Here is a 27,826-nt window from a genome sequence, read left to right on the forward strand (position 1 = left end):
AACACATTTCAAAGTATTCGTATATACAAACAGATTGCCTGCATAGAAAGATATGTCCATTCAGTGAATTTTAGGGTCAATGTACTTCTTCTCCTTGTATCAACAGCAATCAATATATGAATGCTTGCTGAAAGTGCAGATTAATAGAGATTTTATCTAGATACCACGTAGTTTTGATATCGAATCTTAACGTCTCATGTTTTCAAATGCCAAAATGAGCCTCGTTTTGATGACTACGTTTTACATTTTAGATGCCGCTATCACTGCACGCAATATATTGGGGGTGATTGTAGGTAGATTAAAGTTTCGATAAGATCGATTCATATTTGTAATTTCCCCAAAGTACAGATTCTGTTAAAAACCACTTAGATAGTATTGATGTGGGTCTAACTAGGCGATTATTGTTAGTGTGACGTCATTTAAAAACCGGTTTTGAATCTCGTACTTATAGTAATCGCTCATCGTTGATTTTTGCTAAAATGTTAATGATAAAATTCCTCCTTTTTTTATTAAATCATGCAAATAAAATATATTTCATGATATTTCATTTCATACCTATGATTATGTTAGATGTACAAATCAGTAAATATTTGATAACTAAGCTATTACATAATGACAATATCTTCAGCTAGTTACGAAAATGTTAATAGTTTATAGTTGATATTTTGGTATTCCTATGAGTGTATTTGAATAACCAGACCATTCAATACAGTTTCTGCTTAATTCTATTCTGGTTCACTTTTAAGATGGCGGATGTTCCACCTCCTCCATTGGCGTCTCAAGAAAACGTACAAATGTATGATTTTACAGTCACATGACATAAAGATTACGGTAGTCGATATTACTCTCAAAAATGAATAATCATTTGAAGAGAAACACGAAGCTGGTTACAGTTACTGTAGTAGACATGACATTAGAAGAGTAACAATTACTCATTTTCTTTTGCGATTTTAATACATACATAGTACTATATTTTAGATGTCAGTCAATTATATAGATTTACAGAGTTGCTAGCCGTGAATTCATAAACAAAATAAACGTACAAAAAAACGTTTCGTGCAATAGAAGTGCATTTCGGCTATTGTTAAATTGTAGACAGAGATTAGACTGATACTAAAATTTAAAATTGATATGATTCGTCTGAATCATGTTCAATTGCTGATGACGCCAAATTGCAATGGAATGGACCATTGCTCTCAAATTGAGTGGTTCTTTAGGATGCAGTTGATGGCTTGGTCGCAAGACATTTTAACCCCATGTCAAAGTAATTACGAAGAGACATCACGTTAAGAAATTGTGCAAAAGAAGTATTCGATGAAGCAAGGCTATTTAGACGGTCGTATGAGAAATAGTTCTGAACCCAAGAATCTCCTGGGGGTCAAGGACAGAATTCAATTCAACATGTCCCCTTTTCTGTTCGTTTCCATAGCTACAGTGACGTAGTTTTATTGTGTGTCTGTTTTGTTGTATAGCGCAGGTTAGTAATAAGCCATTTTGAAAGTGGAGAGGCTGTAGGAGTTTTAAAATTGGGATGGCGCATTAAAAGCAACACGTTTACCGGTGATAACGATTGATGCTACACATTACTGCTAAAGTCTTTGTGTATTATGTAGCAACACCTTGTAAACGCGATTAATCATCTATCTATCTATCTATCTATCTATCTATCTAACTAACTATCTATCTATCTATCTATCTATCTATCTATCTATCTATCTATCTATCTATCTATCTATCTACCTGTCAGTCTGTCTGTTTGTCTGTCTGACTAGCTGTATATTTATACTATTATATTATACTATTACATTATATATATATATATATATATATATATATATATATATATATATATATATATATATATATATATATATCTGACTGGCTGACTGTCTTTTTGTGTGGTTGTCTGTGCGTGCGTGCGTCTATGTCTGTCTGTCTGTCTGTCTGTCTGTCTCTGTCTCTAGATGTCTGTCTCTCTGTCTGTCTCTCTGTCTCTCTGTCTGTCTCTCTGTGCGCCTGTGAGTGAGATATTAAAGATGCATGCGTACATTTAGGAAGGTTGATAACAATCGCTCGAAGAATTCGAAATTCATGCATCGTCCTCTTATGATCTTGTTATGTTATCAACAGGTGGTTGACCCAAATAAAATGTAACAAGGAAATGCGAATGTCGCCAAATTCTAAACCCACAAATAGGTTGCCAACAGTAAAAACCGACACGACGGCATGGCACCAGTAGGAATCTTGCAGTCTGTTTATGCAAATGTGCCTGCTTTGAAGAGAAGGGAAGTGTTATATATATATATATAAACATATTGAACAAAAAAATAACACTATGCCAACGTTCTTGTTCAAATATAGTACGCGCATTAACATTAATAAGAATACATTAATGTTTTTATCGAATACATGCCTTCAATGTGTTATGTATTAAAGGTCAGCTGACGTCATTGAAGAAATGTCGCTTTTCACTTAAAATTACTTTTCACTCTCGTGCATAGAAGTAGCATATGTACTAAGTGTTTTCTGGTAACAATGAGAGCACGTCCTGTGTTTGGCGAAGAATGTGAACAATCCTGAAAGTACAGTTGAAAGGCACATGAGAAGTTAATCACACGAGTAAATTTCCCCGAATCATTTTAATAACTGAAAAGAGAATAGCATAAGAAACAGAGTACAAACATTCTACAATTTAGACAATGTCACTGGATAGTAGAAATTACGAACCTCTTATGGTGATGACATTGTGACCTAGCAAGGTAATTGAAATAAATTTAACCAAATGTTGAAAATGTTAGTAAGGGAGCATTCTGTAGTTACATTTGAGGAGGGTCGAAGCATTAAAAGGAAATCATTTTGCAATCGATTCTTCAGGGAAGACCATATTTTAGAAAATGGAATAAAAGGAGGGTAATTTTCTATTTTGTCTCATCGTATTATTGTATCTGACTTTGGATCCTACTGCTATCATGCCATCACATTACACGTTTCATTACTGCCACATCCCTCCACTACCACAGTTGTACCATGATGCTAGAACTTATCATTCAAATTGCTGCTGACAACCATGCAGTGAATCATTTGTTGGTTGTGGTGTGAGGAGAGGAGTGGATCTCACAGTAGGGTAGGAGAACAAGTGTGGTAAGATAGTGGGAATATGTGATTGAGCGAGGTTGCTCATCCCAGTCCCGGCAATGTGGCAACGTTGGGATTGGGTCCATTGGCTCTGTAACTCAAGTCGCCTTCCATGTTAAACTATGTTTTTGAGATATTTGAAGACAGATCATGTATAGAAAGGAAATTCAGATCAGGGAGGGCCATTTTAGCTAAAAACGGAATCGGGGGAGGGTCACATTTTAAGCAATAGGCTGGGATTAATTCCCCCCTACCTTGTAATTGCTAAAGTACATATTTCCATGATTCAAGAAATGTACAAAAACATGGTTCATTTTCTTTCAGTGTTGATCGTCGACTACAATATTACCTTTTCACAATCCCCAAGTGATATGTAGTTCTTAAGAATCCCAGCTGTATAGGGAATGTAATTGAAATAGATAATTGCTCAAATGCACTACACCTAAAACGTATATTCAGTAGGTCAAGAACTCTACATTTTCTTAAAGAAGACCGCTCCATCTCTACATGTTATGGGAGGCTAACCATTTAATGGAACAACTTTGGCATTTTGAACACAACTACAATTGGACAAGTCTTTAAGTCGCCATCTGGTATTGTGTGGTACTAGTAGTAGCTAAAATGCAATCTTAAATCGAAAACATAGTTTCAGAGAATATCAAATATTTCACGAGGCATTCCATGATCCATGTCTGGTACAGGCGTAGCGCCTAAGCTTATCTTTAAAAAGGGTATTTTACCACTGAGCAGGACACCAGGGACATGGATTAAACAACGACAAGCAAATTCAATTTCTGAGGTGAAAATACGCTACGTCTGACCTCACCTTGCCGTTAGATTAAAAACAATATGGTCTTAACTCCCACTGTCTAAGAAACCATGACAACATTTCAGATCAAGTTTTTCATCCTTGCCGAACGTTGAACACAATGTCCGTCTGACGTTCGGGGCAAATTAATTGCTATAACATTAGTATACAAAGTAACTGTCATACACATAATTTGGATAATCTTCCCTAGTTTCTCACCATGGTATTTTTGCGTAATGTGTTTGAAAGATATATTTTTTTTAAATATATATTGAATCTTCTATCGATGTAGACTCGCACACTACTTACTGATTGGCTAAATCCTTGCCATTATGGCTACAGGAAAACTGGGAAAGCAGTGCGTCAGTATTAACAAGACAGTGTGACGATCCTACTAATTGCATTACCTAATGTCCTAAACAATTAAATTAACCTCTCCCTGATCGGTAGATCTATCGAACGAGAGAGCAATTATATAGAAATGTCATGCTCTCAAGGTGATTACAGTATATCTCTTGAAATAAAAAGAGTGATATCACGCATCTAGAAATAATGTAAAGTGATTACCTAATTAACTGCGAAAGTGTTTGTTTAATCAACACATAAGCGAATTGTTCTCCTTATATATATACCTATATATATATATATATATATATATATATATATATATATATATATATATATATATATATATATATATATATATATAACGTTTACATCAGTAAACTATTACATAATTTGCTTTGCATGAATTATGAATGTCGTGTTCATCCATACATTCTGTGTAACCACTGCATTGGAATTCATACGATCTTTGGTATAGAAAAACAAACCGGACCTGAATAATGTTTGATTGATTTCTAAGATGATGCAAACAGAACAGTTCTTATGATGACAATGTTACATATATATTGTAACTAGACTAATAATCTTTTTGCATCTAACATTTGACTATTAAAGGTGATATACATGTTTGAAATAACATTTATTTTGTCTCTCTTTCCGTTTGAGTCATCTTTAGTTTAAGCTATCAAAGTAGAAACACTTACCTCAAAACATAAACAGTTAACCTAATGTATCGAAGGCAATTATTACTGTGCGCTAGTGACTGCAAATGCAATACTCATATTATTTTCTGCGTATCATCGTCCAATCGAATCCAATTAGATACATTTAATGCATATAACCATATGACAGGTAAATGTCTTCCGTAAGGACAAGACGCGAGCCTTTCAATTGCAAATGACCCACTAAAATTAAGCCAAATCAAAATACCAAAAATTTAGGACAAGTGTACTGTGTCATTGTTAATGTATGTACAAAATCATGTGAAATTGGAAGCCTGCATTCTTCAGATATTACCTACGTACATAGAATCATTAACTGTGGAAATGACTCAAAAGTGAAAGCTACAACATGTGTAACCTTAAAGAACACGTACGCTTTGTTATCATCACTGTATGAACCAAATTATTTGAAATTCGAAGACTTTAATTTCGTTCTACAGATAATGACAAATTAGCAAAAAACCAATAATTATGCAAATAACCCACTATAATTAAAAACACCATCAAAACGATGTCTTTGATGCGCGCTTTGTTATTATTACATGTATTGTTTAAAATTAGTTAGATTTGAAACTTGCATTCTCAGGATATTGCCTGTTATATTACCAAAATATCTAATAAAGACAATAACTCATTAAAATCAAAAGCTATATCAACAGACGTTATAGGAAATATGTGCTTTGTTAACGTTAACATATTTCCAAATTATATATGATATATTATATATGAGATTTGTACCTTGCCTTCTTAAGATATTGTCTAATTCCCAAAGTCATTCATCTTGCCATCTGGGGAGATGGTACAATCCTATACTATCTTACACAATGACAATATGTTGTTGTACTACACCATTCCACATGATAGTATTCTTGGAAAGATGATATGTGATGTTCTACATAAACTACTTTTTAATATGCAAATTGAATATAAAATGAATGGCAATAATGTTAACATTATCTGATGTTCTCCGTTCGTAACTGCTGTTTTTCTTAATACCTTGATGGGGTATGTTAAATTCCCGTGGCAAAGGGTTCGTTAGTTGTTTTCGATCGTGAACGAGACACGATCACAACAAACTGTCAAGATAAAGGGGTATAACGCCCCCTATGTCCCAATACGTCTGTTTTTCGTTCTATAGTATATGTATTTCGAATTCTATCGTTTCAAGGTACCTGTTGTAAAAGCGTTAGATGCTACGATGCACATAGAGATAGACGAAAAATGGAACAATAAGAAGAGCCCCCCCCCCCCCCCACACACACACACACCTTTCATAAATTAATATTAAGAACAGGATCGCTTTGATATACCTTGCATATTATAAATGTTGTGCTGGTAAACTGAAGTAATAAATAAGTAGAAAAAGGAAATAAAAATGATTTTGATTTGATATTGAGTGCTACACTTAGTAGACTAGAATATGTATATGACAGGCTGGTCTTTACTGACAAGCTTAGTTTAAAGTCTCAAACAATATTTTGTATGAAAAACTGACAGAAGAACATAGTTTCCTTCTAATTGAAGATGTAGACAGATAGGTTAGGGGCACACTCGGGGCATAAATCTAGCAAAGAATCTAGACAGACGGATGAACTGTAAAGTGATTCAGTAATATCGAACAATTAGATTAAAGACATGTATTTGACAATGGTCAGCATTTAAAATCTAGTGATTGGCATAAACCGTAACGTATTCAAAGTACACATTTGAGCTAAATACTATTCACAGCTTTTATATTGTCACATACTTTGAGAGTCACCATAGTAGAATAGAAAGATGAAGAGAGCTTTCTAGATTTGAAAGAATGAATCCGATGCTATTCAATGTCGCCATGGGCAAGATTATTACTCAAAACGTCAACAAGTCTCCTAGTAAGTGCGTTTTGATTTTCGCAATGAAGACATAAAAGTAATCCCTCTTGCAAGCTGATCACGACTATAGCCTCCGGGGGTAAACCACTTTGATTGTAAAATCCCAAGACGCTATTTATTTGAACAGGGTTGTTTTTTTCAAAACCCAATTTTGTGCAACAACTAAAGAAATGTCTGACTGACGTCTGTGTATAATAAAGTATACAGAACGTACTTTGCGCATTTATCAAAACTTTCATTAGTGCAATCACGTTTGCGTATATTGAAATGTCACAATTGTTCATTTTCACCTTAGAACGGGTATGAGCGTCTTTACTAAGAATCAGACTGAAGGCTTATTGACACGTTTTCCTGACAGTGTAACACTGACATGGAACGTTTTCAAAATAGGAGGAGAGTGTAACTTGAGGAATAGACCAGTGAATAAGTTTACCATACATATTTAGTTGCAAGAGGCTCAAAGATTTAATCAATGAAACATCTTACACATACGACAGTGTGAAATTTGATAGAAAAGGATGAATGTGTTTGTAATACATCCTTGAACTTAAAGTAACAAAGAGAGGAAATTACTCTGCTCTTTAAAGTGGTGAACTTCCATCAGACGTTGATAATTCTGTGACATCGACGTGGATACGTTTTACAGCAGTTTGTTTCCGCGATGAAGCTTGACGAATTAAAGTTGGTGCTGTTTTTGATATATAACACAGTGACTGTACTATAAGTGCATAATCTTATATAATTTGTTGGTGTTGATAGCTGTTTAAAACATCAACAAACATTGACGTGTTTGGCATAGCCATTCTTCAAAAGAATACGAGACATCGCTTTTTGGCCTAGTAAAATCATCAGAAAGAAACGCCCAGGTGAACCTGCGCTGGCAAATATGTACTGGAGCTATTTCAATGAAAGTCTGTTATCGAAATTTAGTAAACGTCTCAACGGCGACATATATGAACATAATTGGCATCTATGGAATCTGCATCCTCATATCCAATGCATTTCAATTCGTTCAAGTTGTAAAACAGGCAATGACATGATAAATAAGAGTGAACCTATTGAAAACGCTATAATAGCCTTATACTGAAATTCGATCATGACCAGTAATGAATTTGTATGAGCGAACTAAAACCCTTGAGAATAATAGCAATATGCAGCTAAGAATGGTAATCGTTTGCAAATGATAAAACCAAGCTTTGTGTGCACTAACGTAGGTATTGAATGTAATGCATTGTAGATGACGTCGCCAATGAGGTGGCCTATCAGCTTCAATGTACATAATCTATATTTGATGTCCTGTAATTTTTATTTATACTTTTATTCTTGTGCCGCAAACGAGAGAACTTTTGATCCTAAAATTGTAGACAATTAATCCAAACCTAAAGTTGTAGACAATTAATCCAAACCTAAAGTTGTAGACAATTAATTCAAACCAGGATGTGCGATAACCGCAATTATGCATGCAATTACAAAAAAATTTTAACGGAGATGGATACCTTTTCCCAGAAGAGAAATGTTTGAGAGTTGGGTCAGGATACTTTCAAGATGGATATCTGCTGATATTGATCATTCAGGCTATGTATGGATTGCATTTAAAATTGCTTTTTTAATATAATATACTGTTACATATGATATATAGCTATCACTCCTAAAATCAGCTGAGATGGAAATTACATAAATAGCTTCATATGTTGTCATGTTATCACAAAGCTAGACTGAATATATATTATCTATCGATTTGTCAGTCTGTTTCCTTGCTTAAACATTGTCTCTTTGTTTAAACAGATCAGTTTGTAGGATAGAAACATCTCAATTGAAGGTTCCATATATGTGCATTGTTTGTAAATGGAATTTATTTAGAGATATTAATGAGATATTATAGAGGTTGGACTAGATTAGTTACAAGACAAGTATGTTCATTCTCCATTCCCTTTAGCTATTGATATACATATTTATCTTGACCAGTAAATGTATTTGTAATTACTCTATATTTTTTAGAATAACATTACTACTGTTATTATTATATAGAGTTCAGAGTACTAGCGTTGGTACTGGAGTACATTAGAATTAGGCAGAATAGAAATTAAAAGTTTAAAACAATTTATCATTATTCTGTGTGGAGTCGACATATAATTATTACCTTTATAGAAATGACAAGTTAGTACAGTTAACCTTAAGTGAACTTATGTTGCATCATCCATCTCTCTCTCTCTCTCTCTCTCTCTCTCTCTCTCTCTCTCTCTCTCTCTCTCTCTCTCTCTCTCTCTCTCTCTCTCTCTCTCTCTCTCTCTCTCTCTCTCTCTCTCTCTCTCTCTCTCTCTCTCTCTCTCTCTCTCTCTCTCTCTATGTATTAAATATTGCTGCGAAAGTTGATCTCGCAAATGAAGACACATAGTCTAATATTCTATTATGTTGTCCATATGTAAGTTAGTTCTCGCTCGGTCGTGTAGCATGCGTACTAGGTGTGGAAAACGAACTAATGGAGACTACCATATAAAGTAAAATAGATAATTTCCACAGATAAAGAGCTTTTTGGCGTTGATTAAATTTCTATCATTTCGATTTCGGCATTCAATAAGGGTTCGTACAGATTGGAAGGAACACCATTATTGAACTTCAAAAAAACTCTTATCAGCTGTAGATATATGCATAATGATTTTATAGATCGACACATCGTATAGATTAAAATTCCAAACGGTATATTGGCCATCTTTTAGTTTCGTTATTAAACATAAGGAAACATACTACTATGAATGATGTACGTGGTTTTATAGATGTTGAATTCTCAGAAGAACAGTGTACCCGTTATTTCAGCTACGCAATTAGCAATTTAAAAGATGTGATGTGTGTAATCTTTGTCTCAAATGTACAGAAGTGAACTGCTGCTGCAGAGTTTGCAAAGACAGTTTTACTTATACTCATTCAAACGACTGAGCCTTTTGGTATCATCAGTTTGTCTCATGATACACCCTAGGATGTCTTTGGCTCTTTTCACAGTACTCACTGTTTGTATGAATATGGATAGAATGAAAGGTGTTGGAATGAAATAGAGTTTGCTTGAAATAGACAAAGATATCAGCTCTTGCTTTTTAAAAATAATGTTAATAGCTGAACACGAAAGATTGATTTTGCAAGGAAACATTAGAACAAATTTAAACAAACTTGTCTTTTTCTGGCATAGCGTCCTGTCCACACTGTGGCCTATTCCACCTGAAAGATACACAATGGTTTATGTGGAAAGCAAGGTCATCTGTTTTGCAAACTGATGTTAAAACTGTTGGTTATCACTATTTTCACAAGTTTAATCAACATCGAATACACATAAATGTGTTACTTTTATAGTTTTACCTGTTACATTTGCGTTGTACGAAAATCCTTTTGATTTAACCTAAACAATACCGTCTGTTATTGAACATTTACAATAGCCTTTCTTCGGATAAATTTAGTATGGGCATACAATTGATAAGTATTGTGAAATGACTTTTAGCTTTCGTTTCCAATGTACAATATGACATATCTAGAACACTGGTTGGTATGCCATGCTTACTACTTAACATGTGATCTGCAATCCTAATGATCTATCACATCTTTCTGGGTCAACCAGTATTTTTGTCGTAGGATAAACTGCATACGAGACGATGTATGTTGAGTAACTGGAACCATAGATTTTATTTGTCAAAGTCCTGATGAGTTCGGCCTAAAACGGCCTTCCTCCAAGGCCAGAGCTAGAAGTCGACTCAGATTCTCACAGCCCGACGGTCAAAAGCCAAGTGCTGAATCTGCGACGCTATGGTCGTTACAATAATTAAATTACAATAAGTCACGCATATGAGATGAGCTTTTAAGATAACAATAGGTCATGCATAATTATGAGCGTCATGGAGATGAAAGAAAGGATACTAAACTTTAACTTGCATGACATCTCCAGACATACGATATTAGTGTACCTATTGTCTTGACACCCATGTGAGCCATATTCATTTCTCTGACTAGGTGTTTGGCGACATGTATAAGCAGTGTCATGTCTGAACTCAAACACAGTAATTACGAATTCATGACAGATCTTTCAATTATTCACTGTCTGATAATTTTGAAACCACCATTATCTTATTACACAGTCGGTAGATATCACTGATGTGCAGAAACATCAGTCATCAAATATCCGAAAGCTGTGACATGGTCATACTGTTAGACTTTCTACTACGACCGTGTTACTCTTGGGTAAATATAACTTTCCCATGATACATTGCTGTCAATCAGCTGTCAAGTTGACCCACCAATAGAGGGCATGAAACACGGGAGATAAGTGCGCTGAGTCATAGAAAACACTATCCGTAAAAGAGAACATTTCTAGAAAGATAATTGGTTTTCTGTATTGATTTACCCCTGATAGTTTCGATTTTGATGACAGATAAGGTTGTGAATTTTTGAAATCACGTTCATTTGTGGTCATGTTTCAAAAGGAGGTAGATACAAGTAAAACTATTTTTCTGTCTTCAAGATGTAGTCTTTGTACAACTGGTATCACTGTGCACGCAAACATATGACTTAGATTAATTTATAAGACACAAGCACATAGGTTTGATAACACTTGTTTATCTGAATTCGTACATTAGCTTCATGTCAACCATGCATATACGGGTGCCCACCTTCTATACCTTTATGAAAAGCTTGTGCGATTTCTCAGAAATGCAACACTTTTTTAAAAACTTCACTTTTAATGTAGTATAACATACTAGATAATTCAACACTTTACATATTTCGATGCATAGTTCTTTAGTAGCTGTAAAATCTACTTATTGCAGTAATTATCAAATTCAATTCGAAAATCAGTAACTGTTGAAGACCACAACATAGATTAGACAATGATCTACAACAAAGCTAATAAAGTCTTTATGACTTCATCCACATATTCAAATCATATATAGCAGAGCATGTCTTAGATGAATGAAAATGGCCTGTTTGATTTTCAAAACATATCATACAGTTCTCTCATTATGTTTTCGTAAAGGTAGATTTATGGAGAGAACTTAGCTCTTTATTCCCAGGCTAGTGTGATTCAGAGGTAGAAGTAAATGCTTTACTTGATAAAGTATGAAGTGTAAGAGGATTAGTCTGCGGCATTTCAAATTACACACTTGAGTTCATTTCTAGGCGACTTGATAGACTTCTAAGCCCTATACTTTATATGGATGAGAGAACTTTCATTCTAAGTGAACGTGCTGATGTCGACGTTGCTATGCAGAGATGTCTATGCCCTAACACTCATTGAAAGTAACCTACTTGATCTATTTTAACCATAAGTATAACCTGTCAGATTTAATTGTACATACTTAGGGAAACTGGTTAATATATTTACCCTTGACAACATTTTTAGATCTTTATCATTCAGAATGAACATTTTCCATGCCGTTAGTACACTGGCTTGCTGATTAGGGAACACGCATCACCAATACACTGGCTCAGAGGCTAGCAATCTCAAAGGGTTTTCCAATCAATTTCTTCGTAAGTAACTTCAGGACATTAGGTCATTAAATTTTGTTGACCTTAACAAATTCGCATAAATGTATCGAAGTATTTTTGACTATTACTTAAGCATTCACGTTCGTTTTCTCTATAAATCAAAATACGGTTTTAGTTTATTACACAATTCGTGTATGGAAAAGGTCAAAAACACCATGTTCAATATCATTTATGCACCTGAGTTCACTATGTTTTAGTTCCTATAGTGTATGACAACTAGTGCACAGTTATGTTATTACATTACATGTCATAGCTAGTCATCATGGCTATCCGAGTTACAACACAACATTTGTATACATTAACAGTGGCAATAATAGATTGGACGACAACCTACTTGTTTCAGTGCATTTAATAAGTAAGTTTGTACAACATTAGATGATAAAGGAAAACGATTCCATGATTGTGTTACAGTATGGGAATACGTAATGCTTTCTTAAACAGTTATTCATCTCCTTCAAACGTAATCTGGCTTCAGGCACCTGCTGCCATGGGAAGCAATTATTACTTCACGGTCCTGCAGGACACTAATTGCCACCTAGAGTGCAAATGGATATTAAATAATTTGTATATTGATAGCATAACTCTATGCAAGGGTTCGTTTGGACAGCATTACAAAGAAATACGATGATATGATAACGAATTTTCCTTACCACCAAATTCTTACTTTCACCCCCACCCCAAAAAGATTGTGAAGGCAAAAGCAATATCGTCTTTTTTGAGAATTTATCAATTTAGTCACGCCATTTCATTTCTTATTGAATAACAATGTATCAACTTATTTGAAACCACCACTGTGCACATGTTTTCGTGTTTAATATTTATATAGCAAAAGAGTAATAAAATGAAAGATGTGTTTCCACTGCATGTATTTTATTCATTTTATCCTTCAATTACGTTAACGAGGATTGTCAAGTTTAAGTTTAAGTACGGCGTATATATTTTCATCCCATTACAATCACCAATGCATTTAGTACATTTAGTAACAGGCTGAGAAGATGAATGTCCTGTAACATGTTTAATGGCTATGGAATGAACTATATGTTTTCCTTGCACGTTTATTACAAGCCCTTTTTGTTCAGACCGCCGAACTCGATCGTCTAAATAGATTGCATTAATTGAATTTCTCCACGGAAATGCAATTTCTGGCAAGTTTTATGCCATCCCCGAAATAATTGAAACGGCCTAATTTCAATAAGAGATAGCCGACATTTTATGACATAACTTACGAGTTAGTTAGACATGTTTATTGTTCACTGACATATCGATGATAAAACTGCATTCACAGTTACCGCCTTTAGAAAGCATTTAAATAAATCATCACTGCAAAATACGCAACAAAGTACATAGCTGTTGATTTATACCAAATATTTGTCAACGTGTCTGTGGCCGCAGATGGTAACTCGCATTACGCAAACTCCTCCTTTAAAATAAAGTTGTATATTTTGTGGAAACAAGACATTTGATTGGTTTATCAGAATGTAAGTTAGGAAGATTTAACTTCGTTTCAACATACCTAAGAAAACAGCTCGTTATAAGAGTGAAGACAGCAGTAGTTAACTTTCAGATTTAGGAATACTTTATTTGGAAATTTTACAGCCCATTCAGATTTATAAAACATTATTAGTGTCACCTATTTTACAGATAAATATTTTAGAGTGTGGTGTCTATAAACTAAAAGTTGACTGGCGTGTTTGATTCTGACATTAAGACGACCAGTATAATTGGATTCTTTCCCTGACCGTGCTATTAATTTAACAGACCAAACAGAATCAACCTTGGAAGTCTTTGATACGCTTAACATTACCATTCATTGCATCTGAAATCCATCTAGTGTGCTTTCAGCGTTGATATTTCATTAACAATGATAAGCCTACCAGCTTATCATTTCCTTTTCGTGTATGACCTTTGTAAAAGTCACACCCTTGCAATCAACCAATGATATATCCTGTATAAACTTACTATTGACACCAGTCAAGGTAAATCTGTTTTTATTGTTATTTCCTTCAGTCTAAGCGTTCGTTACTCAGGCTTTCAAAGCTGCAGCAGTACCTTTTTAATTGACAACAAATGTAGACTTGGTTGATACCAATCAGAATAGTTACATTAGAGTCTAACTAATATATTGGACTCCATGGTGAATTAAATAATTCAATTAAATCTACGAACAAGGGTTAAGCTGATGACCATGATATCATGATGACATCTCCTGACACTTTATCGAAATAGTGTAGGATTTGTATGCGTATCTTTATTGAACACGGGGAATTGGTGACCCAGTAACTGATATATCAAAGTATTCTATAAATTAAGCTTATCTGATTGCTGTAACATGCGACGTCTTATATTAAGTGGACTGTTCATCCAACCTGCCCAATATGACCTATTATACATAGTTCAGTTCATGGCTTACATTCTATGAAAAACGTGGTAATAGAAATACACCCAATAGATGTTTATGACGGTATTAGGGAAATTAAAAGAAATTTCTGTAGGAAAGTATAGATAGAGCATGACATTACGTAACAATACTTATGTACATACATACTAGTGTCACTTTATAACAAAATTTGGGTGTAACAAACTAAAATGTTTCTCAGTAAAAGTAATGTAGAAATAAATCATGAATGACACATCGTGTTATACAACCGGCTATAGTTAATGTGAATCTTATATAATTGCCATTAAATGTTGGCTTTTTGTCTCGCTGCAAATTATATATGTCTAGATACGATGTAAAAATATGAAACAAATGAATGATAAGTAATATTAAAAATGACAACAAACAAATAAAAACATCAATACAATACCACCTACACAGTATTTTCTTTGTTGCTGGTGACCTGTGTATGTACCATATAAAACGAAGACTCGAGTTTAGAAGTGATGAGAGGGACGACATGCCCTTTTACGAATTAGACAATATATCTGAATCTATCAGATACAACCGTGTCTGTATTCCCGAATCTCTCGTTTGTTTCATCTTTCTCGTTTTTGTCCGATGCTTTTCTATAAAAAGGGCAAGGTTTTTATTTGACATATCCAATTACTAACCAACCGAGGAAACTACACAAAATAGCACTGCCCGGACATATGGATTAGGTTTTCATAATTGGATAGTTGTTTCCAGACACCGTTAGACACTGTCAACTCTTGTCATCGATTATTTTGACATTGACAGATAATGGTAACAGTGAACTTTCTACATGTGTTATGGGGTTATCATAGAATACTAATTCAATAACAAGGTCAAAGGCATCTTACAAATTCTGCAATTGCTAGGTTCATGGAACTCATTGAATGTCAGAACGTAAATTAAAAAATATGACACAGTGTGAACGAACTTATTTTCGTATTAAGAATTGTCAATCAGCATTACCAACCTAACCTAAAATACAATTAGCTGCCTGAAAGATTCGTTTGAACAAATTCTTGCTTTTGCGGATATTTTGCCAAATATTTGCTTTCCTCTAGACTGACAAATTATTTATTTATTTATTTGTAATAACAGTGGTTGTGTTTTTATGCAATCCATTATATTAATCAAATACAGAAACGGGTGTTTAATGTGTATCCCTATTGTGAAGAGGATGGAAACTATTCAAATAATAGAATTGAAAACCCAATATTTGACGCCACGAGTTACGTTGTACACAAGGGATACAAAATCGCTACCATAACAATATCTATGATCTTTGAAGAGTATTATAGTGCACCATTGCTCCATTGAGATCGATTTTTTGATGTCCTTGTTTCCTTTATTCCATGTATATCGTAGTCTGATTCTTTGGTAACGTTGTAATGTGATAATGAATATATTAGCTGCATGTATAATACCGTTTCACTGAATTGCTATTTCTAGATTTCTGAAATATAAGTTTAAACCCGTACTTTAGGCATCGCAACTGTGGTTAAACTGGATTTATGGAATAGTAATTGGTTAGCCTTATAAACAACATCGCCATCGAGACTATAGCCATAACATTGATAACAAAACAACGAGGAGGACGACGACGACGACGACAACAACAACAACAACAACAACAACAACAAAATCATTCCTGACCAATTCAAGTAAGACTTAACTTCCATTGGTAATGGTACACAAAATCTAGGGTTAGGGTAGTTTTACAATATAAGCCATTCTATGCGTATGATCGTTGAATGAACTCTATAACCGGCTCATATGTATTCATAACGCAGCTACTCTCCCATGCAGTTCACAACGAAGCTACTCTCCTATGTGAAATTTAAGGGGCACCTCATGTCATTAACTTCGTACCCAACCATGCACGAAATCATGGGCTATCAGAGCAGGTGTCTATAAATTCCCAAATCGTGTTAAAAGTGATCATAGAAAGACTGATTTACGCTGTCTTTCGTTCTTCGAGTGACTCTGTAGTCATTATAGGCTTAGGGGGAAGTGGTTACATTTCCGTTCATTGCACCTGACTGACTAAATAGACAATCAGAGTAGTGCGACTATAGTACCCCACACACAATCTAATCTTTATTCATTGACATTGTATCCGTTCCATTATTACGAATGAAAAACAGGAAGGAATCAACATTTGTCCAAATGGCTCATAGTAAAGTATGACTTTCACGTCATGCATTAAAATATTATTTTAAGCATCGATGGTTCGTGAATTTATTGCAAAGGATAAAGTGCCGTTGTTACTTCTATCACGGCATCGCAAAGTCTGTATCCTACCCGTTGACAAGGTAAACTCCAAATGATTTTTTCAAAGAAGAAAAATGAAACCGAATTGTAAATGTATGTTTACAGTGAATAGTTGACCAATGCGAAAGTGCAGTATCATTCACTCACGTATACTATTACAACCAACAAGCGGTGTAAACCATTATAACTACATGGCGCTATAATGACTATCATCATCATGCCAGATAAAACTGATAAGATTAAGCCGATCACATGGTTGATTACGATCCAATTATGAAGGAACCCTGCTACTTTTTATTATGTGTCTTTACAGTGGATTCAAATTCTATAGACGATAGTCATCGCATGCCGGCTACTTTCATCATAGCGCAATGCATCGATGTAATTGAAGATCTGTTTTGTGCTTTTCAAATCAAAGGACTCAATTACACTCAAAATAATAATTATCCATTTAACACCATTGGCAAGACACACAGTTTCGGTTTGTGTTAGCGTGTTAAGAGGTGTTTTCAAATAGGCGAATGCTATCATTTGCTTTAATATAAGAAAGTGTATTACTCCCTACAGATTGATTGTCGTTAAGATTGAATCGCTACGGTTACTCAAGCAGATATCTTTTATCATGAGACCTTCTACACAGTCTTTCAATTATATGTATGCACAACTATTTCCAATTAATTGTAGTTTCACTATATCATTCTTTAAAATTGTTTCTTTTTGATTACCCGAACTGCATAGACTTGTTTAAATTGCAAACACCCAGATGAAGAATAGATGCCAACACTGTTTTCCTATACGCAAGTGTTTTCAACATATACCTTCATTAGTTGTGAGTTATTAGTTCTGGTGCTTTTACATGTATATTTTGGTCAGATTGAATCGGTCACTATCATTAAGGGGAAAATTTACACTTTGGGATTCAAAGAAACATGTTAACATGCCTGATTGAAGTATTTATACATTACCATAGTTAGAAAGTTTTGAATTCTCTTCGAAAGTTCATGGTCAATGTGTAAATGACTTTCATCGAGTATAATCCTCTTTGTAGTTACCCAGTCCTCAGGCTGGTATTAATTCCTTTCAGTGAGGAATTGGGGACTTACACTAGACTATTTAGAGTTAGTGTTGTCAAACCTAATTCCTGTTATTCTACTTCTAACTTTTTTCTACCATCCAACAGGAACGTACTGCCCTGCATTTGAAATGGTCAATACCATGCTTTGTGTTACTATGTGTTGGCCGGCCACACCAGTCAACACGACAGCGTCGACGAATTGCCCGGCTTCAAAATGGTGGCAAGAAAGAAGTATGTAAGGTGCATTAACTATTCCTAGTTTAAGTGAACTTCCTTAAGATAATCGTCACATAGATAATGCAGCTACAGCACAGATGGAGTTGTTCAGTCGTTTCACTTATGGGACGTGACATTTTTATACACACTCAAACAACTGTATATACAAAATGTATAATTAGAGAGGTGCCGCACACAGTTTGGATGTAGCAGCAGACAAGTAATCATGTTGGCTATCATTAGGAAAGTAAACAATTGAAGCAATTGAAATCAGCAAAAGCCTGTTTCTACTAAATTACAGAGGAATAATAATAATTTCACTTTCCAATATGATTAAGTAAACGTTCATTCTGTGCGGTATTTCAGTAATTATCAGTATGAAGTTGTAATGTATCTTTATTCATAAGAACACCGTGTCCTGTGTGTGAAACATCAAAGCAACCCCGTTTGTGCAGATTACTACAACTTATGCTAGTAGCCCCATTCAACACTCAAATCAGTACTTTATAGACTAGCGTAATAAGTACTCTAAAAATTATATCTTACTGATACATAGTGATCCTAAATTTCAACGACACATGTTAAATAAAGCTAAGGATTATTTAACTCTAAATCCATTTTGATAGCTGAAGGAAAATACGTTGTATATATGGTGTTACATTGTCAGCAAATATGAAGTGTAGTCTTTCAATATTCACGAATGGCAAGGATAATCATTGAACATTGCCTTAAGGGTCACCACTGTAATATATAAAACGATACGTTGTATGCAACATACTATATACATTTAACAAATGCGTTAACTACCACTTCATCTGTTTGAACCCCAAATGTGATGAGAAATGGGGATATTCAGTTTTGGTTTTTAATTATCAAAACAACTTCACTGTAGTTTCTTAGGCAATATAGATCCTGCACGAAAGTGTAAAAGAGTTATTAGAGTACATGCGGAAAGTGATGAATAATCAAACTGGGGAAGCAAAAGGAATGACTCAGTCATGTCCAGTCTGTGCAAGCGCCTGTTATTTTCCCATGTATTGACACTTCACTAATAGGTTGATAACTTTTACATACTTATGATTACAAATAACTAAATACGTTTACCCAGTTTGTTTATAAATCACTTCAGGTATGTACAATAACAACCCCTTTATACATGTTTTAGTTGTGTGCATTTTATTGAGATATAAACACGGACTTGGATTAGTTCTGCACGTTATTTCTTGATCAGAAAATTTAAAAATCCAAAATAAAATATATTTTTTATTATTCATCCTACCACTTTAAGCTCCATACAAGTGGAATGCTCTTTTAAAATAATACAGGGCTGGTGTTTTAGTGACAGTTAATCTAATCCTTTTTAACAATTACTGCACTACAGATGTTTTAATCAACATATATGTAATGTTAAACATTCCAAACAAAACGCAGCCATAGGTGCTGAATTTGTGGTAACAGAGATGTGTTGTTTTGAGCAGATGACCTTCAACTTTTTTGTCAATCCGATGGACAATGGAGCAATGTAAGCTCTGGAGAAATGGTAGCAAACTGCATAGACGTTACAAAAATACAGTTAATCGGCCATGTTTTCGGCACTGCGACTGAAGAACAAATACAAGTAAGTCTGAATTGCAGCGTGTGCAATAACCTTTTTTCACAACAACAATCATCGATATATATCTAACTCGAAATTCTATCATACGTTTTTAAACTTGTTCCCTATAATATCGGGATATAATGTCATTTTTACCAGTTTGTCCTTAGGGGACTTTCGTTCAGGGAAATCAGTAGCCAGTAATTAAATACATGCTTCATTAAAATATAACATTTACTGTGCATGTTTCTTTACATTTTAAGATTCGAAGTATGTGAAGTCAATGACCTATATCGATTGATTAGTGCCATCTCGTCACCGTAATCTGTCCACTACTCAATTAATACATACCCATTTGTACCGAATAAACAACATCAACGACGATGACGGTGATGTTGTTGTTGTTGTTGTTGTTGTTGTTGTTGTTGTTGTTATTATTGTTGTTGTTGTTGTTGCTGTTGTTGATGATGATGATGGTGATGATGATGATGATGATGATGATGATCATGATGATCATGATCATGATGAATTGAGGGTGATTTCACGATGCATGTCATACACATCAATATCAATGTGTAATAATTATAAATGCTATATTAGATAACAATATAGGTACTTTACTTATTACATTTAGAAATATATCTTTCTTTTCTAGATAAAACAACACATTGTGGAGAACACCAAGATTCTTCAGATAGTCGGATATTCAATCTCTTTGGCCAGCCTTATCATATCATTAGTCATATTCTATTCATTCAGGTAAAGATTTTAGTTTTAATATTAGTGTGTTATGTCAATAACTTTGCACATGCTACCTCCAACGCATATACACCTCCAAAATGTTCAGTCTGATGGCTTTGATGAAATATCCCCCCAACCTATCTTCATCCAGTCTTTGAAAACCATTTACAAAGTGTGTTACTTTCGCCTTATAGTTCTCTTGCCAGATTATAAGTTCAAAGTGTATTACGACAATTGGATCACACCTGATGCATGCATGAGATCGTGAGATCAAACATTTCTGCAATATTCAAATGTTCTGTTCCAAGAATGGCAAGATGCATTGCCTACGACATCGTATATGCTATTACGATTAGGCTTTACATTTTCATTGTAAAAATGAGGGAAATATGTGGTGACCTTTTTGACCTTAAGTGATTTCATAGAACGAAGAATAAACGCCATCAATGGCATAGAACTTCAAGGATCATTTTACTGGTTAAGTCGGGGTTGCCAGTACGGCCAAGTGACAACCAGTCCCGAGAAGCACTAGTCCTGCGCGTACTGAATACATGGTATAGAATGGAGAGACGCGTGATGCATCTTGGAACCGGCATCAAGTCTAGCAAAATGATCGAATCCGTAACTTATGGTTAAGTATACGCTAGAAGTTATCTTCACAATAATGTTACCTGTAGCATGCTAGTATTTATGACATCTTTTATCACGAATTCTTTTAACAGGAGCTTGCATTGCCCTCGGACAAAAATACACAAACAACTTTTTATATCGTACATAGTGTGGATTGTTCTCGATATAGTTTTCTGGGTAGACCTTACTAAAGATGTTGATGGACTCAAACAAGTTTGTGGTAAACAAGGAGGAACAATTCGAAATACGGTAAGTGTGAATGAGTGATTGAAGAAGGTTATGCAGGTATGAGTGATGCATGTGTTGTACGTTTACTGGTTAACTTCTGACTCATATACAAAAATGTATCAGCATAAGGGAAGATTGGCCTTAGAAAGCTGATAACAAATACTGAAACATGACCATGAATATAATTAGCAAACAACATAAATTTATTTAGCAGTTCTCTTTTTTGCTAAATGGTCAAATGTTTCGCCATCACTTCATCGAGAACAGTACAACGTATACTGTTTCCGCTTTATATCTAATTCCAAGTGAACAGATATAAATTATCCTATACTCCTTTCATTTAACTTTCCATTCACGTGTATACCCTAGACTATTTCCAACACCAAATAGTTAGTTGTAGGACTATGTACATACCTCGACTAATTGGTCACTGTACTTAGTAATGCTTTATATGATAAGTTGAACAAGCTTATGTCCCCTTTTAAGAATAGGGTTACTAGTATGTGTGGGTTTGATATTTAAAACTGTCACAATTCTCTCTATCCAGCCTATACTATGTGAGACATCAGTGTTCTTGATGGAGTATACACGATTTTGTGTTTTTACATGGAACTTTGTAGAGGGCCTATATTTGCACAGATTGATCACAGCTGCCGTGTTTCGAAAACCAAACTATACATTTTACTTCATTATTGGTTGGGGTAGGTTTGATATACACATTTTATTTTTTCAGATAAAATATGATAATGTACTTTTGGGTCGTTAGTTGCTACTGAAAAATGTGTTCGCATGCTATGAAGATGTTAATTTACAATCATATTAACATTATAGTGGTGACCTCATCGACATTGTGACTGTACATGTCTAAATTCAATACTTCTAGACTCACCTACCGGTGACTGTTATGAATGGATGAGGTTTCTTTAAAAATAAAGTTGAACATAAATAACTTGGTATACATATTTCTATCGACCAGTTGAATATCTGTTTGACTTTTTGTTAGATGTTGTGATCGAAAACGTTTAGTATTAATGAACGACCATATTATGCTATTTGCCATGCTGATACACTCTGTTGAACAATGATATTGATAATACGTCTTTATAATATATTTCATTCTCAGTTGTGGCACTATTCCCTGTGACAGGATGGGCAGTAGCAATGCATTATACAAATGATGAACAGTAAGTTGGATTTCACCTCTCGAATATATACTCCTTTTTACGAACATGGTTTGAATGAACAAGTTATGATCAGCACGATCAGACATTGCAAACAGTCTTGATACATGTTACAGTACATGGTTAGTTGTGAAATAAAAGCAGTTTTGTTATAAGTCATAGTTGGATGCGAACGTCTTATCGTTTCTTTTCCAATATTTTCTCTCAAATAGATGCTGGCTTGGTTATGTATTCTCACCATACTATTGGATTATTGAAGGCCCAAGAAATATTCTCCTATTCGTTAGTATTGCCAGACTCCTTTTTTTTCTTTTGAAGTTAGGGTATCAATTTAAGAGAGTGTATGGAATCTTTGCAACATAACATGCCATTTACATTGCAGATCAAACATAAAAGAAATATGTAGATAAAATGTAAGGTTTTAAAACGTCGAGTCTGTATGACATACTTGTCTGTCCGTGTGTCTTTCTATCTGCCTGCCTGTCAGTGTGTCTTTCTTCTACATGCCCGTCTGCCTGCCTATATACCTGTTTATATGTTTGTCCCTCTCTCTTTCGCTAATATAAATCATTATTTGCACACAATCTAAAAGTTATGTTTTTGCCGAAATTAATCGGTTTATTCTCACACACACAAAATAATTGTTGATTTACATACTCCATTGTAATCGTCATTTATCCGCACAGGTGAATCTTATATTCTTGATCAATATCGTCAGAGTACTGATTACAAAGATGAGAGAGAGTAACACCGCGGACACCATGCAAGTCAAGTAAGTTGTACAATTCAAAACTTGCATCCTGCCGAATCTTTAGTACTTAAAAGTGGATGTCGTAAATAAATGCAAACAAAACATATCTAACATTTCATGAATAACTTTAAAACTTGGTCAGCCTATATCAGGCAATGATCTCACCATAAGATATAGTTCCATCATTTGCATATCAGATATTACTTAGGTTTCTTATCGTTCTATTTGTATAGCTCAGGGATCGGGCTGTATTTAATTTGGCTTAATGATTTGTGTTATTTTATTAGTAAGAAATAAACAAGATGTCGTTCTTACCAACAGGAAAGCCGTAAAAGCAGCAATGGTCCTAGTTCCTCTATTGGGCGTTATTAACCTTTTGTTCATACCTGATAGACCCGATGCTACGGCACAACCCTGGGTTCTCTACCTTTATTTCTATGCCACAAGCATATTGGTAACGTTTCAAGGATTGGTCTGTGCACTGATATTTTGTTTCTGTAATGGGGAGGTGAGTCAGCCGCTAAAATCAAATTATGAAACAAATACTCCAAATGCAAGTTAGCGTTTCAGTTTCTGGAGACCAGTTTAGGGTTACTAATGTATCAATTATTAGGTTATCCTAATCGTGTCTATATATATGGCTATAAGGGAGTGGTAGTGAGAAACATGCATAGCATACCATTTCGACCACTATGTGACCAAACCAAACCAAACCAAACAAAACAAAACCTAACCCAACATAACCTAACTAACCTAATATAATCTAACCTAACATAACCTAACTATTTAATTTACACCAGTTTAAAATTAACGACATCACATTGGCACACGTTTTTCTACTACCACGTATTATAGTGTAACATAACTATTTCCATCAATTTGAGGCAAGGACATCATCTATTTCCGTCAGTTTAAAGTTAATGAAATCACAACGGCACATTGAGTACCACAGAACATATAGTATACACTTACTATGTCCGCCAATGTAAGATATCACCTTGAGCTAAGAATACAAAAATGACATCGTATGTCACACTATATGTATGAATAATAATATTTGTTTTCAATAGTTTATAAAGAAGCTCTTAATAGTCTTGATAGCGAAATAACAGTCTTTCGAGGCCATTTTCTATCTTGCCAGTATAAACAACGCGATATTTTTCTACGTAGGTTCAGCAAGCTTTAAGGAGAAGGTGGACAAGTTGGCGTGATACAAGAAGTTTATCGTCAAGGAGAACGATTTATACCAGCACTCAATCGTCACAGGTAAACAAATTCCATTCTTTCATGTGATATCTGTGATTCGAACTACCGATTGACTGCTGCAGAGCTGTAGTATGTGGTAACAGGACAACTGCCCCCCGGACAATTGCCCCCGATTCTTTGTATATATACTGTATATATGTATATATGTATGCATGTATGTATGTATGTATGTATGTACGTATGTATGTATGTGTGTGTATGTGTGTGTGTGTACGTATTGTATTGTGTTCTTAGATACATACTAGATATGGGATTATCTTCGAGATATGACACCTTAATTGATTAGATCTTACACCTTAGAATGGTTTGGTCCAGAAAACTTAGTTTGCGTTTTTGACGTTCTATATATCAGTATCTAAGTTGGTAATTTTATTTTTTCATTCTGAAGGCAAATGGTATGGCATCGACTCGCGAGTCGCGGAAAGACAAACTGCAGTATGTAAGTCATGTGTATTCATTGCCAATTACAAAGATACTGAATCAAGTTTGATCATGCCATGTACATATTTACAACAAGTGTCTCACCATTTGGACAACCCTTCTATTTCTCCACTGTTACTTTTAATATTGGACATTGGAATGCTTGTGAGGGCATATCTTTGGCGCTTTCGATTTTAGCTTTCTTATTCTTTCACCTCAACCTCAAGCTTCTAGTGACTACCTTTTCACCCAAGGTTCCAAAAAAGATCGCCTTTATACCTACAGAGATCTTTTCCATTGAACAAAATTTAAGGTCAGCATACCCATAATCTGGGTTTTCCAAAAAGGATGTATTTTAACTTCAAGTTACCATTGTACAAGGCAATACACGTGACATCACTTTAAATTGCTAATTATGGATTCTCTTTATTTTGTGCGCCAATGTTGTACTACTCAGGTCAAATATCCCAACACGTCCAATGCACGAAATCCTATTGGCTGTACTGCTTTATGCACCTGTAGCTGTGACCTTGTATGCAGTTGTGGAAACTCTCCAATTTCCATCAACATAGGTACTTCTTTCAACATTAAGCACTGCAACAGTCTGAGTATTTAATAGTTGAATGTCGCTTTTTCCTTTATGCTTGTTCCTATTAAACTATTAAAATTGCTGTGTTTAAATTATATATATATATATATATATATATATATATATATATATATATATATATATATATATATATATATATATATATATATATATATATCCACTTATGCGTGAAATGTGTACTATTTGCATTGTCTGCACTTGTGTTCCTTTAATCTTCATTTTGAGTTGTGGCCATTGTTGGCCGTGTTATGTTACTCGGCAAATTAGATTATGGGATTAGATTGATTGCACTAAAAGCCATAGACATACGCTATGCTCATTAACATTGGCATATATTCACAACATTCGGCTGTCAACCTCTATATACATTGCATTTCTAGTAGGTCAAAAGCAGCAGTGCCTACTTACCGTAACAATTCCAAATTTAATATTGATTCAATAACTGAATTGAGTTGTACAGATGAATTAAACAGTTAATTGTTTGTTTAATCTTCCTTATTCAAGAAGGATTAATCACTAGTTCAAGAAGATAGAGTCACTTCTTTTGACAAATAACGGTATAATTAGATAAAACGTCGTATTCTACGTAGTGGCGTCTGCATGTCCATGTCACAAATGTAATTTAAATGCATGATTGTGGTTAGTGCCGTGGTGTCTGTACAAGATTGTAGACCGGGTTACAAACTGACACATGCATTGCTATGTCAATAATGTTAACATTTCATATTTGGTTAGACATCTATTTATTAATAAAAATGCTTGAAGAAGTCTAGACGCCTATTTCTTTTTAAAAATTGCATACATCTGTAGACTGTAGACTGTACACTGTACAGTACTTGATAACAAATCACATGCAGCGTTACCGAAAGAGTGCCAAGTTTTTTTGACGTGTTTAGAGAAACTCAGCTATCAGGGAACGACGTTTGAAAACACGGACAACCTGAATGCTTTCTTTTGGAATTGTTGGTCACTTATTGTTTAATTAGTTCTCCAAATTCATGAACAGATACACTATACCTCCGGGTTTTCTTTTTACTTAAATTTAAGTTTATCTGTTCAAAAATGACACGATGCTCTTCTACCGTTGCAACTATACATAGCCACCTCCAGATGCTTCTTTATTTGGATTACTTCAACATAACATGCTCTATGACTGGTTTGTGGTTTTTCGTTTACTTCATTTGTACATATTGCTCGGTTCGCCTCCCCGACGGTCCATTAGCGGTGTTTTAACCTATAGGATATTCATGGTTCAAATTCATTGCAGTACCCATTCCTGTAATAACACTAGTACTTTGGTCTGTGTCACCGTTGTAAGGTTAAAGTCAGTAGCACTAAATTGGGGGCATTGTCATATCATAACGAATGGGATACCAGTTGAAACCACAACTTATATTAATTCGTCATTTGGCTTTCGTCGCTATCTTCCAGATACGCATGACTGCCCCCTGTGAAAATAACGTCACCACTGAGCAGCAACTCCCAGAAGACCCCACTCCTGTATGATCGTGAACATCCACTTCTGTCTTCATCTTTCATCTTGAACTTGAACTTTTAAAATCATTTGATTCTGTCAATTATCATGTGGTATGCGAATGTCAAGGTGGCGATAAAGACGAACCCTCCATTTCAAAAATACGAACGAAATATAAGATTGCAAGACTCAAATAGACTCAAAGATTTCAACCTAGTACGGAAACGGATGCATGCCTTGTAAATTAAAGTCTACGAAGAGTAGTATCTCATATGGAACCGAAATGACATAAACACCTTCTAATCTGTTCACAACAAGGAGTTTGGTATGTTATCTTGAGACTGTATGATATAACAATTTCCGGTACCCACAAGAAGTTTGGTTACGTTCCACAACAAGGAGTTTTGGATTCTCATCTGGAGTCGGTGGAAGTCAACGACTACCGTTAATCATCTGGCAATCAGCTTTGCCGACTGCCGAGTTTGGCACTGTAACTGTTTGTGTAAGTTTTTCATAACAAATGCCTTAACAATACATGTAATGAATAAAACTGCA

The 27,826-nt window shown here is 34.8% G+C and overlaps 1 protein-coding gene and 1 long non-coding RNA gene across 2 annotated transcripts; both read left to right on the forward strand.

Moving 5' to 3' along the window:
- Window positions 1–17,039: 17,039 nt before the first annotated feature.
- Window positions 17,040–24,361, forward strand: LOC144434378 (PDF receptor-like). Its single transcript, XM_078122829.1, has 10 exons — window positions 17,040–17,126; window positions 18,266–18,391; window positions 20,626–20,729; window positions 21,434–21,590; window positions 22,117–22,270; window positions 22,693–22,753; window positions 22,963–23,032; window positions 23,437–23,522; window positions 23,823–24,009; window positions 24,302–24,361. The coding sequence occupies exons 1-10, from the start codon at window positions 17,040–17,042 to the stop codon at window positions 24,359–24,361; spliced, it is 1,092 nt and encodes a 363-aa protein (XP_077978955.1).
- A 370-nt stretch (window positions 24,362–24,731) lies between these two features.
- LOC144433794 (uncharacterized) lies at window positions 24,732–25,674 on the forward strand. The gene is made up of 3 exons (XR_013480808.1): window positions 24,732–24,767; window positions 25,156–25,206; window positions 25,645–25,674. It is a non-coding gene; the product is annotated as an uncharacterized LOC144433794 (long non-coding RNA).
- Window positions 25,675–27,826: the final 2,152 nt, after the last annotated feature.

Source organism: Glandiceps talaboti, chromosome 4 (genome assembly GCF_964340395.1).
Source record: "Glandiceps talaboti chromosome 4, keGlaTala1.1, whole genome shotgun sequence".
Lineage (NCBI taxonomy): Eukaryota > Metazoa > Hemichordata > Enteropneusta > Spengelidae > Glandiceps > Glandiceps talaboti.